Source organism: Catharus ustulatus, chromosome 11 (assembly GCF_009819885.2).
Source record: "Catharus ustulatus isolate bCatUst1 chromosome 11, bCatUst1.pri.v2, whole genome shotgun sequence".
Lineage (NCBI taxonomy): Eukaryota > Metazoa > Chordata > Aves > Passeriformes > Turdidae > Catharus > Catharus ustulatus.
The window spans coordinates 18,505,597-18,518,602 of record NC_046231.1 but is presented as its reverse complement, the minus strand read 5'-3'; the positions used below and the strand labels follow the sequence as shown (position 1 = coordinate 18,518,602).

Below are 13,006 nucleotides of genomic sequence, written 5' to 3'. Positions count from 1 at the left end.
GCTCTGAGCTCACCTTGCCTGGATTCTCCACCCCTTGAGCCTCCTGCAATCTGCCTGAGCAGTGCTGGAGCAGCCCAGAGCAGCAGCAGCACTGACCCAGGGCTAACACAGGCTCACTTCTCCTGGGACAGCCCCAGCCTCCCCAGGGCTGGCCACCAGCTCCTCTGCAGGCAGTGCTGAGCCTCTGACCCACAGCACTGCCCCCTCTGCAAGGGGACAGGGGTGCTGGAGGTGTTTTGGGCTCTGTCACCTCCCTTCCACTGCACAAAATGACTTTTGTCTCCCTATGCTTGTGTTATGTTCTCCCAACAACAAAAATTTAGAAGATTTCTCTTTTTTTTCCGCAATCCAAAGCTGAAAGTAGAGCAAGAAGACACAACAGAAACTCAGCAGGGTTGAAAAATAGACTGGTCACTTTTTATTGAGCACCAAAGCAGAACCTGAACGTGTGTGAGCACCAGGGGCACAGACCAGGGAGGGGCTGCACAGATGCTGGGGGTGGGAGAGGCACTGGGAGCACTCAGTGACACACAGCAAGGTCATCATAGCACCAAACAGGCTGCAAATGTTCATGGAAATGTTAAAAACCACCCACACCAGGCATTTCCTACTGTGCTGCTGGTAAAACTTGTGTCTTTGGAGCACAGCTCACCTGCTCTGTGTTTGCATTTCAGTGCCTGAGTTTCACATTTCTGTTTCACTGTTGGAAACACAGCACTTTGACAAGTCCCTTCTGTGGCTTTTGTTTCTGAGTTTGACAATTAATAACTTGAATTAACTTGGAATTAAACCCCCTGAGCATTATAGCACCACGAAGAAGGGTGATGGCTGTAAAACACCCAGTAAACAAAAATTAATCATCAAATTATTAATTTGTCAATTTTCTTCTTTTGCAAGCAGAAAATACCTGCACTGTCCCACCCAGGTGGTCAGGTATGTGCTTCTGCAGCTACAAAGAAAACAAACACTGAAGTGAATGTGTCCACTCAAATTAAACAGATTTTTGGGCTGCTTTGAGAGATTAGGTTGAGATTTGAAGTTTAAATCTTTCAAATTTGTGAATGCTCAACACCAGTTTTTCACCTGGCTCCTCACAAGGTTTTAGGAATTTTTTAAGATTAAAATAGAACATTTTGGCATTTACTGTTCAGGGCTCAGCAGTGATCACTGGAGGGCTTTGCTTTAATCAGAATTTGATTTTTTTCTGCAGAAAGTAACGCTGAACAAAATCAATCCATTTCCCTGAGCAGCACCGAGGAGTGAGGCTGCAGCAGGATAAGTGGCAACTTTCTGGTCTAACCACAGATTGGAACTATAAAATATGAACTGGAGCCTGGATAATCTGCTCTAGGGGAAGGGGATGAGCTTTAAGCTCCCTCCAAACCCAAACCATTCCACAATTCTCTGGTTCTGCTGTGTCCAAGCAGGAATGAAGATCTCATTGCAGGAAGCTGGATAGGATAAAATTCCAGAAATAGCTCTGTCCAAACATGGTGCTGCATTTAATATCTTGCACTTTAAAAAAAAAATGAGTTCAGCAAGTGAAGATATTTAGGAAAAAGTGGAGCCCTTCAGCTGTTCCTTTGCTCTGTAAAGCACCCAGGACTGTGTTTAAATAGGAAACAGAACAGTTTGGCACCTCCCATCTCTCCAGCTGCAAATGCCATGTGCAAAGTATCAAGAGTTTTACAGGTGTCTTGGATTTGGCTTAAACCATTTAGTGAGTGGAAAAAAAAAAAATTCCTGTATTTTGTGAGTGGAAGCAGGCACTTGCATTTGGGAATGGGGTATTTATATGCAGTGCTACTAGTGTGCAAATTAAAATGCTAATTTCATGCATGCAGATGGACTAAACCATGGAGCAAACGTGGCTTTTCTGCCAAACAATTCTGGCTGATTTGTCACAATGAATGCAACTGTCCCTTCAGGACTGCCACAGGGAAGGAAAACCTTAACAGAAAATGCATTTTCCATTGTACAATGCTAAGGAGCTCAAAACTGTGAGGCCCAAATAGAAATATCCAGACTTTAAGGGTTAATGAAGCCAACACAAAGGTGCAGCACTCCTGAGGCCAGACAATCCTTCTCATCACACAAATTTATCCTGGCTTTCCTTTTCCAACATTTCTCAGATTATCCAGACTTCAGGCCTTCAGGTACAAAACCACAGATTCTGTGAGCATGAACTGTGCTGGCTAAAACCAGCACATGACAGAGCCTGGCATGCATTTCTGTGTCTGCTGGATATTCTAGGAAGGAATCTGTTCCATTATTAACTCTCAATCTGCAGCTCACCAGACTGAGAAAAAAAAAAATTATAATTGCTCCTAGCTTAAACCTCCTCAAATTCTTAAGATTTCAGGTTTTGCCATTTAGAGTGGGTGTCAAGCCTGGTTCTTATCTGGATATAAATAGGAAAAAGAAGAAACTTGCAGGTTTCTTTGAATTTTTAAGCTGATTAAAAGGCTTCTTTAAAGGAGTTGTTCAAGACAGGCAGGCACTGGATTTGATCCAGAGAACCTCTTTAGTCTCACCTATTTTAAAGCAACTCAGATATGATATTTAGGCAGAATTCTGACGTCACTGGGCTGTGTTCACAGGCCTGAAATCTGAATTGGTCACACAACAAGCACGTAGAGGGCAGGCTCTGTGTCAGCAGCCTGATCATGGCACTGTGGCTTGCAGGGATCCCTTGGAGGTGTTTGCATTTCATTTGTAGAAAGGCAGCTGATAAGCAGTGTGGTTTCCTGCAGGGGATCACATTTTTCCCCTTCCTGGTGGGGTTAAAATCTGGGCTCATCCTGCTCCTTGGGTAATGGAATTTTTCTGTCAGTGGTGGGCAGGGGTCAGGGGGATGCTGGAGATGTGCTGGTGGAGATCTGGGACCAGAAAGCTGCTGGGTAAAGCATTCCTTGACAGAGTGGTCCAGCTGGGTGAAAACCAAACAACAAAAGGAAAAAAAAAAAAAAGAGGAATTAAAATATTTATCCTTCCTGGGATGTTTGCACAGAGCTTGTCCTTAAGTAGCTGAGTAACCTTAACAGCCAGCCTGACGTAGGTACAGAAAGACACTGCCTGCTTTGTTTCCATAACTCCCAGCTAAGCCCAAGTTAATCTTAAAGTGAAGCTGAAAGTGTTGAGAAAACCATCTTGGGACAGGACTTTTGGTGTAACAAATATTTTCATTCTTGCCTGATGCAAGGCTGATAAAATGGAGGGAGCTTTTTCTCTGGGCAGATAAATGTGCTCACCTGAGTGGGACCCACTGCTCTGCACGAGTGTTCACACACAGAAAATTATCCCACAAAACCCCCACGTGCTGAAGGATTTGCAGGACTGACCCTTTCAGCAGTCAGTGCAGAATAAACAGCTTTTCAGTTTGTCTGGCAGGACCAGTCACACCTGTGCTAGAGGAAGCCCCTAAACACCAATTATTTTTCATCCTCAAAATCATCCTCTAAATACCCACAAAACAAAGATTCTGCAAAGAAATCAGGTGTGTCTGGTGGAATGAGAGTGTTCCATTCTCCTGTACAGGGTTTTAGGGTGCTGTCTTTACTCCAGCATTTTGCTTAGAGGAAATTTCACCCTCAGACAATGGGTTCTCTGAACAATTCTGAGCACCAGCTATTTCCACCCAGCTTTCCCTTTATTCACTTACCCAGGCACACCTTCAATTAGCCCAAATGCTTTTGCTGGTTTTTCACATAGCCGACCAAATTGTTGGAATTGCTCCCTGTAAAAGAAATATCAGCAAAGTCAGGTTTTAGGCCAGGCTGTGGCACACGGTTTCTCGAGGTCCTCTGAGCAGTTTTATTGCTCTCATTCTTTAGCAGCTCCCTTGGAGGGCTGGGACAGCCCACACTGGAATAGAGGAAAGGAAATCCTCTCATGGTTTTATCAGCCAAAGTGGCCAGATTTGGCTGTTTGTGAATCTTATATCAAAGATGCTGTCTAGTCACAGCTGGATGTCACTTCCAACCTGATCCAGATCCAAGAGGGAGAAACCAGGAGCTTGGAAACTGTGAGGAAAGATGTGGGGGATACTCCTGCTTTCTTTGAGCCCCAGATTTGTGAGAGGGACCTGACACCTCTCAGGGAACACCAGGGACTGATTCACTGGGCTCCAGCCATCCCTTATCTCTCACCACAGTCCAAGACTCTGCTTTAACACAGCTCTGTGTTCAGCTGCAAGAACAAGAGCAAAGCTCCAAAAATATGCTTAAAAATAAAACAGGATTCTTGGACTGGGTGGTTCCCCTGGCAGAAGACTGCACAATTTAGCTCATTCTGTCACAGCTGAAAATTCTGGTTCTCCAGAGTCCACAGCCAGGACATTGTAAATCTTAAAATAAGATCTTCTGACCAAGGCATAGAATTGAGGATAAAGAATCTCTTTTTTTTTTTTCTGTGTACAAACCTTCATTTCATAAGGAGCAAATTCCTTGTAAGCATTGCAAGAATGATAAAGCTTAATTATAGCAACAAACACATCATGCCAGCAGCTTACCAAAATATTCCTTGTAATACTTATGCCTCAGGTTGTGTCCATCTGGAAAAGAAGGTACATGGTGAGAACATACCCAGTCAGCCTTCATTTTTTGTGTTAAACTCTGACCTTCTGTGTACACAGAGATGGAAATAATAACCCCACAATGAGGAAAATAAAAGTCCTCTGTCACTGAAGTAATTTAGGTTGCTATAAACCTCTTATAAATTGTTGAATTTACTGAGCTCTGTGGACACAACTCACTTGCCACCAGAGTGGGAATTGCCACGAACATTTTATAACTTTTTCAATAGCTACAAGTCAAGAAATCAGAGGCTTTCCCAAATGAAATAAAATTTCAGACCAGCTATTAGTATTTCACATAATTCAGGTTCCAGCTAGGTTGTTCTGTTTGCCATTTACATAATTACTTAAGCCCTTAGAAATATTTCATGTGTAAGATCCCCACAGTTCTACATTACATTGGTCACTATGGATGTTATTAAAGAAAAGGTTATAAAAGAGATGATCCAAAAGCCCTGGAAAAACTCTTAATCTGTTTTGGAAGCAGCTCAGAGACCTGGTTTGATGCTCCCCCTGGTTTTTACAGTGACCAAATGGCAAAACTGATGTCTCACATCTCTCCACTGAGGTGATTTGTAGCCCAGTGCCAATGCACATACCCTACCATTCAATGAATACCCAAATATGTTATGAGCTTTTCTGGAAAATATTTTGGCATGCATGAAATTCTTTTTTGGGCAAATGCGTCAGCAGAATAAAGGCAACAAAGATTTGGATGCAGAAAGCAAAGTCAGAAGGCAAAACTGGAATTTAAAACTCAGATTTCTCATTGAAACGTGCAGTAACATAAATATTTCTAATTTTTATGCTGTGTAGTAACAGCACATGCAGACACAACACCAGAGGACACTGGCAGAGTTAAGTTTTAGCTTTCATGTTTTTCAGATTCTGTATTGCCTTAGTGTGTGATTCTGAACTTCATATGAAGTGTTAGCAAGTTCTCTTCACAGTTTAATCACACAAAGTAATCCTTTTCCAGCTAAATAATCAAGGACACTGCTGCAGCTTCAGGCCCAAAAAGTACAAATAACAGCAAATTGAGGAGACAATCTGGGAGGGTGGGACTGCAGAACCTGGAGCTGGAATTGGACAATGAACCCCAATATGGAAATGAGCCAAAACTTATAAAAGTGTGAAAACTCCTGACCAGGTGTCCATCTTGGGTGTAGCCTCAGCGAGGCTCTTGCACTGCCCAAGGTGAATCCTTTGAAGGATTTTAATAAATCCCCACTTTATTCCTTTAACACTGCCCACTCTCTGTTCCAGGCCAGCCTCTCCAGGCATCCCTGGTGTTCTGGCTCTGTGCTGTGCCCATCAGCCTGCCCGGGAGGTGCAGAGAGGTGCAGGAGGTGCAGGAGATGCAGGAGATGCAAGAGGTGCAAGAGGTGCAGAGATGCAGGAGATGCAGGAGGTGCAGGAGATGCAGATATGCAGGAGGTGCAGAGATGCAGGAGATGCAGGGAGGTGCAGGAGGTGCAGATATGCAGGAGATGCAGGGAGGTGCAGGAGGTGCAGAGATGCAGGAGGTGCAGGAGGTGCAGGAGTTGCAGGAGATTCAGGAGATGCAGATATGCAGGAGATGCAGGGAGGTGCAGGAGGTGCAGAGATGCAGGAGGTGCAGGGAGGTGCAGGAGGTGCAGAGATGCAGGAGGTGCAGGAGGTGCAGGAGGTGCAGAGATGCAGGAGATACAGGAGGTGCAGATATGCAGGAGATGCAGGGAGGTGCAGGAGGTGCAGAAGATGAAGGAGATGCAGGAAATGCAGGAGGTGCAGAGAGGTGCAGGAGGTGCAGATATGCAGGAGATGCAGGGAGGTACAGGAGATGCAGGAGGTGCAGAGATGCAGGAGGTGCAGAGATGCAGGAGGTACAGGAGGTGCCAGAGTTGCAGGAGATTCAGGAGATGCAGGAGATGCAGGCAGGTGCAAGAGGTGCAGGAGGTGCAGGAGATACAGGAGGTGCAGGATGTGCAGGAGGTGCAGGAGGTGCAGGAGGTGCAGGAGATGCAGGAGGTGCAGGAGGTGCAGGAGGTGCATGAGCTGCAGGAGCTGCAGGATGCAGGAGGTGCAGGCACTCAGGCACTCACCGGGGTTTCCCCTCTGCTTGATGCACTGGCCGCGGTTGGGGATGCCCTCGGCCGTGTTGCCGGGGTTGATGATGTGGCACTCGTAGCCCGTGGGGCAGTGCAGGGGCTCGTCCCCATCCTCCGTGGTGCTGCAGGCCTCGGCTGCAAGACAAGCTGCAGGTCACCAACCTCGGCTGTCACATTAAGTTTTAGCTTTCATATTTTCCACATTCTGCCTTAGTCTATAACTCTGAACTCATTATACAAAGTGTTACACGTTCTCCTCCCAGCTCAGGCACACAGAATAATCCTTTTCCAGCCCATAACCAAGGACACGCCGCAGCTCCAGCCCCAAAAAGTGCAAACAGGGAATTGAGGAGAGAATCTGGGAGGGTGGGACTGCAGAACCCCAAGATGGAAATGGAACAAAACTTATAAAAGTGTGAAAATATGTGATCCATCATCCATCTTGGACTCTTGCACTGCCCAAGGTGAATCCTTTGAAGGGTTTTAATAAATCCCCACTTTATTCTTTTAACACTGCCCACCCTCTGTTCCAGGTCAGCCTCTTTGGGTACCAAGTGTGTAACTCCAAACTCCACACAGAGTGTGAGCTGCTGTTCTCCCACTTTGGTCAGACACAATAATTCCTCTCCAGGCCTGGGAATCAAGGACACCTCATTGCCTCAGGTTCCAAAAATGCAAACAAAAGTGAGTTGGGGGTGAGCAAACTTGGGGTAAATTACTTCATTACCTGCAGCTGTAATTGGAAGATTAACCGCCAATGTACAAATGGACCAAACTTATAAAAGGTTGAAAACTAATGACCCTTAATTTTGTCTGGCCTCTGTTTTTAGGTAGCCCAAAGAGGCATCACCCTGCAGGATGACCTCTCCATGGGCTGTTCTCTCCAGGCAGGATGGATAAGTGTGTCCCATCCTGACCCCTCCATGGGCTGCTCTCTCCAGCTGTGTCCCAGCCAGGCTCTGGGCTGGATGAGGAGCTAGGGAAGGAGAGCAGGAAGCTGGCAGTGTGTGCTGCTCTGTTCCCTGCTCCACACCCACACACCTGATGTGAATCCAAACCTCAGGTGTGTCAGGCAGTGCCACCCCTGCCCCAAACAGAGGTTTCATCATTTGACCCGGGATAAGCAGCAAGGGCAGCTCAGGAAGGTCAGGCAGGACTCGGGCAGTGTCTGTGGCCATTACATGCACAGACCCTGCAGGGCCACTCCACCCTCTCATTTTTAATTTCAAGGACCTCTGCTGTAATTCTCATGCCAGGGCTGATGGTTCTTACTTCCCTAATTACTCCCTCAAGCTGAGATGAAGGTGTTCAGATAAGAACAAATAATATAAGCATAACAAGGATGGATGAGGAGGAACCTAATTTATCTTATTTCTAGCTGTGCAGCCTCAATGAGCTGGAGGCAGAATTTTTTCTTCAAGAACTTGGAGTTTCCATAATAGATGAGAGCTGAGGCTCAGCGAGTCTAAAACCATCTGTGTAAGACCAAAGAGGGGAATTTATTTGCACTACCTGGATCTGGTTAATGCTGATCAAAAGCTTGGTTAACACTTTCATGAAAAGCCCAAAAATTTCAGGTGTCCATACATCTGGGAATGCCACTTCTCTTCCCAGCTCCCCACTCCCTGTTTATTTCAATTTTAGGTATTGGAAAAAACAAATTAAAACCCCTTTCCCTATGGAATGGACCTGAGAAGCTCAGTCTCATTATCAGCCTCCAAACTGAGATGCCCAGGTTCACATCAGCTGGGCAGCAGTTTGCCAGGGCTCCTGTCCAAAGCACCTTCAGAGCCAAGAGCCACAGCCCCAGCCCAAGGCACCTGGGTGATGAGGCCACTCTGGATTAAAGGATCTCCAAGTCCACCCACGGTCTATCAGGAAGCTGGCACAAAATTGTGTGTATGATGACAAAGCCTTCTTCTAAAAGGAAGATAGATATCTAATTATTTGAAGAATGGGTGCAAGCCCAGTTCCCTGAAGCATTCCTAGTGCTCTGCTGGATAACCCATATCCATAAAAAGTAATTTATTTACCAGAAAGCAGCCCCCAGCAGCACACAGAGTTATTCCTGTGGAAACTCCAAACACCAGCAGTCCCAACAGCCCAGACAAGCTCTGTGTGTGAAGGATTTATTCTCCAGGGCCTTTGTGTGATAATGGATATTGCAGAGAAGACAGAGAAATGTCCTGTACCTTGTAAGACTTCCTCTGGGCCGTCCAAAAGCCACCCATTGCCTCCCAGCCAGCGGGGTTTGGGCTGAACCAGCCAGTCCAGGACTGCAGGAGACAGAAACAAGAGAGCACAGCGTCAAGGTGCAGCAGCCACAGGTTATGGAAAAGTCATGGATTTCCTCTAAGGGGCTGTGAGGGGCTGCCTGGTGGGTTGATCTGATTTTGATTCCTATTGGCGCTCTGGTTGTCCCAGAGGAAAGGGAGACATGGATGAAGCTGCTGTCCTGGAAGCAGCTGCTGTTTCCCACTGTCATTCCTGTGGGATGATGAGGGTGCTGCCTCACTTCAGCACTAGGTCAGGCTGGGATTGCCCCTTTCCCTGAGTACACAAACACAGAACGGTCTGGGTAGGAAAGGACCTCAAGGATCATCTCATTCCAATCCCCTGCCACATCCAAAGGGATCTTTCACTACCCCAGGCTGCTCCAAGTCTCATCCAACCTGTCCTTGGACATTTCCAGGGATGTGGCACGGAAATTTTGCAGCTCCAGTTTGCCTTGGACACCTTTTTAACTCATCAATCCCCCAAAAAACCAGAAGTGTGGAACTGAACTCCACTCCCAGCTCGCACTCAGCCTCCCACACTCCATGCATGTGAAGACGCCCACCACCACCACCACCCCATCTCTGCCAGCTCCTCTCCCTCCCAGTTTGCCCAGGGGTCCCTGAGGTGGCTAAACAGTCTGTGTAAATGCCTCACAGACTGAATTCTAAATTAATTCGACTGCACTCACAGAAACCTGTCAACCTCTGCTGAGAATGGAATCTTGTAGCAGTACAAAACAGCTGATTTCCCTGAGAAAGGGCTCTGAGACTGTTACTGATGCCTTGGGTTTCAGCTTTTGTATTTTTCAGATTCTCTGCTGCTCGGTGTGTGACTCTGAAGCTGCATGTTGGGTGTTAGTGAGTTCTCTTCACAGGGTGGTTAGAGGAAACAATCCCTTCCCAGCTGGAGAATCAAGGACACCCAGTACCCAAAAAAGCAGAAACAGCAAAGGGAAGGGGGCAAACCAGGGGCTGAGCCTTATCCTTCCCAACAGCCTGGGGCTGTGGTTGGACAACTGACCCCAATGTGGAGATGAACCAAAACTTATAAAAATGTAAAACTATGACCAGGATCCATCTGGGATTTGATTTGGGTGCAGCCCCAGCCAGGCTCTTGCACTGCCCAAGGTGAATCCTTTCAATAAATTCCTGTTTTATCCTTTCAATAAATACAAATTTTATCCCTTTTAGTCTCTGTTCCAGCTCAGCCTTTCAGGCATCAGTTCCTTGCACTTACACAGACTATTCCCAACCATCTAAAAGACTGCAAACATCTATAAACAGACACTTGCCAGTGTGTGGGCATCTCAGGTGTACAGACCAGTCCTTATGGCATAACACCTAGTTACTGCCACTTAGAAGTGAACACTGTGGGAAACAGAAAAGGTATAAAACTCCCAGAAAGCTGTGTGAAGGCAGATCTCAGGATGGAGAAATGCAAGAATGCTGAAGATGCAAGGACAAGAAGCAATAAAGCTGTGAGCTGTATAAAGATAGGCCTCAGGAAAATGTTAAGCAAGATAATAGAAATATGTAAGATTAATAATGAAGCTTTTCCATTGTTTTAAGCTGTTACAAGCAAGCATTGTTCAAATCAAGATGTACATGCAGCTTTATTAATTGGCCTAAGCAAAAACTTGTCAGCTTTAATATTATGCTATTGGCTAGGAAGTTGTTAAAAGATTTTGTAACAAAGAGAACTTCCTCTGCTGTGCTAGCAGCTGAAGCTGTTCCATCTCCTGTGCTTGTAAAATGAATCTGACTGATGGAATCTCCAGGGAGCTGGGGTTGTTCAGCCTAGAGAAAAGGAGACTCAGGGGTGACCTCATCACTCTTTACAGCATCCTGAAAGGTGCCTGTGCTCAACTGGGGTTGGTCTCCTTCTCCTGGCAGCACTGACAGAATCAGAGCACACAGCCTCAAGCTGCACCATGGGAAAATTAGGTTGGACATTAGGAAAAAGTTTTCCACAGAAAGAGTGATAAAGTACTGGAATGGTCTGCCTGGGGAGGTGGTGGGGTCTCCATCCCTGGCTGGATGTGTTTGTATAAAGTCTGGATGTGGCACTGGGTGCCATGGTTTAGTTGAGGTGTGAGGGCTGGGTTGGACTCTGATATTGAAGGTCTCTTCCAGCCTGGTGATTGTGTGATTCTGTGATTCTGTGATGTTGTGGTTCTGTGATGTTGTGATTCTGTGATGTGATTCTGTGGATAAAGCTTCAAGTAAGTCAGCTACTCCAGCAGTCTCATGTTGTTGTTTGTGTACATATATGCAAACATAAGAGAAAAAATGTCCCAGAACCAACAAAACAACAAACCCTACACCATGAGACAAACGCCAGCTTTCCTCGCTGCGTGGAGCGGAGCGTGTCTCATCCCTCTGAGGGGAGGTCCCCAGCAGCAGGTGGCCACCCTGCATCCCTCTGAGCCCAGCCCAGCAACAGGTGGCCATCCTCCCCTTTGTTGCCAGCCCAACAGAGGTTGGGCCATCCTCTCACCCTCTACAGCCATCCCAGCAGCAGGTGGCCATCCTCCATCCCCCAGCAGCCATCACCCTGCACCAGGTGGCCACCCTCTCACTCTCTGCAGCCATCCCAGTCCAGCAGAAGGTGGCCATCCTCCATCCCTCTGATGCCAGCCCAGCAGCAGGTTGCCATCCTCCATCCCCAGTAGCCATCACCCAGCAGCAGGTGGCCATGGCCCAGCAGCAGGTGGCCATCCTCCATCCCTCAGTGGCCATCGCCCAGCAGCAGCAGGTGGCCATCCTCCATCCCCAGTGACCATCCTCCATCCCCAGTGACCACTCTCCATCCCCAGTGACCACTCTCCATCCCCAGTGACCACTCTCCATCCCCAATGACCATCCTCCATCCCCAATGACCATCATCCATCTCCCAGTGACCCCTCTCCATCCCCAATGACCATCATCCATCTCCCAGTGACCCCTCTCCATCCCCAATGACCACTCTCCATCCCCAGTGACCATCCTCCATCCCGAGTGACCACTCTCCATCCCCCAGTGACCACCCTCCATCCCCCAGTGACCACTCTCCATCCCCCAGTGACCACTCTCCATCCCCCAATGACCACCCTCCATCCCCAATGACCACCCTCCATCCCCAATGACCATCCTCCATCCCCAATGACCATCCTCCATCCCCAATGACCACCCTCCATCCCCAGTGGCCATCACCCTGCAGCAGCAGGTGCCACCCTCCATCCCCCTGCAGCGCAGCAGCTCCGTACCCGGCGGGGGCTGCACGGACTCGAGGCAGGCGTAGATGCAGCCGTTGTAGCAGCAGCGCTTGTGGCGCTGGCACTCCCCGTCCGAGCGGCAGCTGGGCACCTCGCAGGCGCGCTCCGGCAGGCTCTGCGGCGGCGGCGGGCACCGGTCGCTCTTCTGCTGCTGCGAGCTGTGAGAATGAAGAGGGTACTCATAATCCTTTCAAAGAGAAGAAAAGGAAGTCAGGTTCGGTGCGAGGTGTGCTCGGAATGATTTGCAAAGGGATGAAAAGGAGGGTTTGGTGTAAGGTGAGTTTGGGATGTGCTGTCGGGTCTCAGAGGGGTTTTTGGGAATTCAGCACAGAGGGAATTAACTGTCCACCTCCCCTAGCAGTGCATCATCCCCTTAGGGAAGTGCTTTGGATGAAAAGGAAGTCAGGTTCCACATAAGATGAGTGCATAACACCATGCCAGGGTCTCCAAGTGGTTTTTGGGTATTCAACAGAGAGAGAATTAACTGTCCAGCTCCCCCACTTAGGAAAGTGCTTTGGAAACACCAAACCATCACTAAATTATTGTGCAGAGCTTCCCTTGTAATTGAGATTATTGCATTGAAAATTAGGAGGTTAGAAAAAGAAATTCTTTAAAGTCTTTTCTTCTTTAAAGTATTTTATACTTAGAGAGAAGACTCCAGGCATCCTCATGAAGAGGACACCAAACCACTTCGATAGGGCAGCAGTGGAAATGAGGGCACTGTGCTGTTTTGGGACATGGAATAAATGTCCCTGGTAGCTCCTCTCTCCTCAGTGAGCTCCTTCCATCTCCATCACCTGGTCTGGACCAGGA

General features: G+C 47.5%; 1 protein-coding gene across 2 annotated transcripts in view; it reads right to left on the bottom strand.

Annotated features, from left to right (window-relative positions):
• Positions 1–893: 893 nt before the first annotated feature.
• Positions 894–13,006, bottom strand: part of WFDC1 (WAP four-disulfide core domain 1) — an 86,306-nt gene continuing 74,193 nt past the window's right edge. For both annotated transcript variants that reach the window (XM_033069927.1, XM_033069928.1), the window contains 6 exons: positions 12,185–12,380; positions 8,856–8,939; positions 6,658–6,798; positions 4,511–4,552; positions 3,662–3,736; positions 894–2,929 (listed from right to left, as the gene is read on the bottom strand). In XM_033069927.1, the coding sequence (XP_032925818.1) occupies positions 3,678–3,736; positions 4,511–4,552; positions 6,658–6,798; positions 8,856–8,939; positions 12,185–12,380 (522 nt within the window). In that variant the 3' untranslated portion in view covers positions 894–2,929; positions 3,662–3,677. The remainder of the gene's footprint in view (positions 2,930–3,661; positions 3,737–4,510; positions 4,553–6,657; positions 6,799–8,855; positions 8,940–12,184; positions 12,381–13,006) is intronic.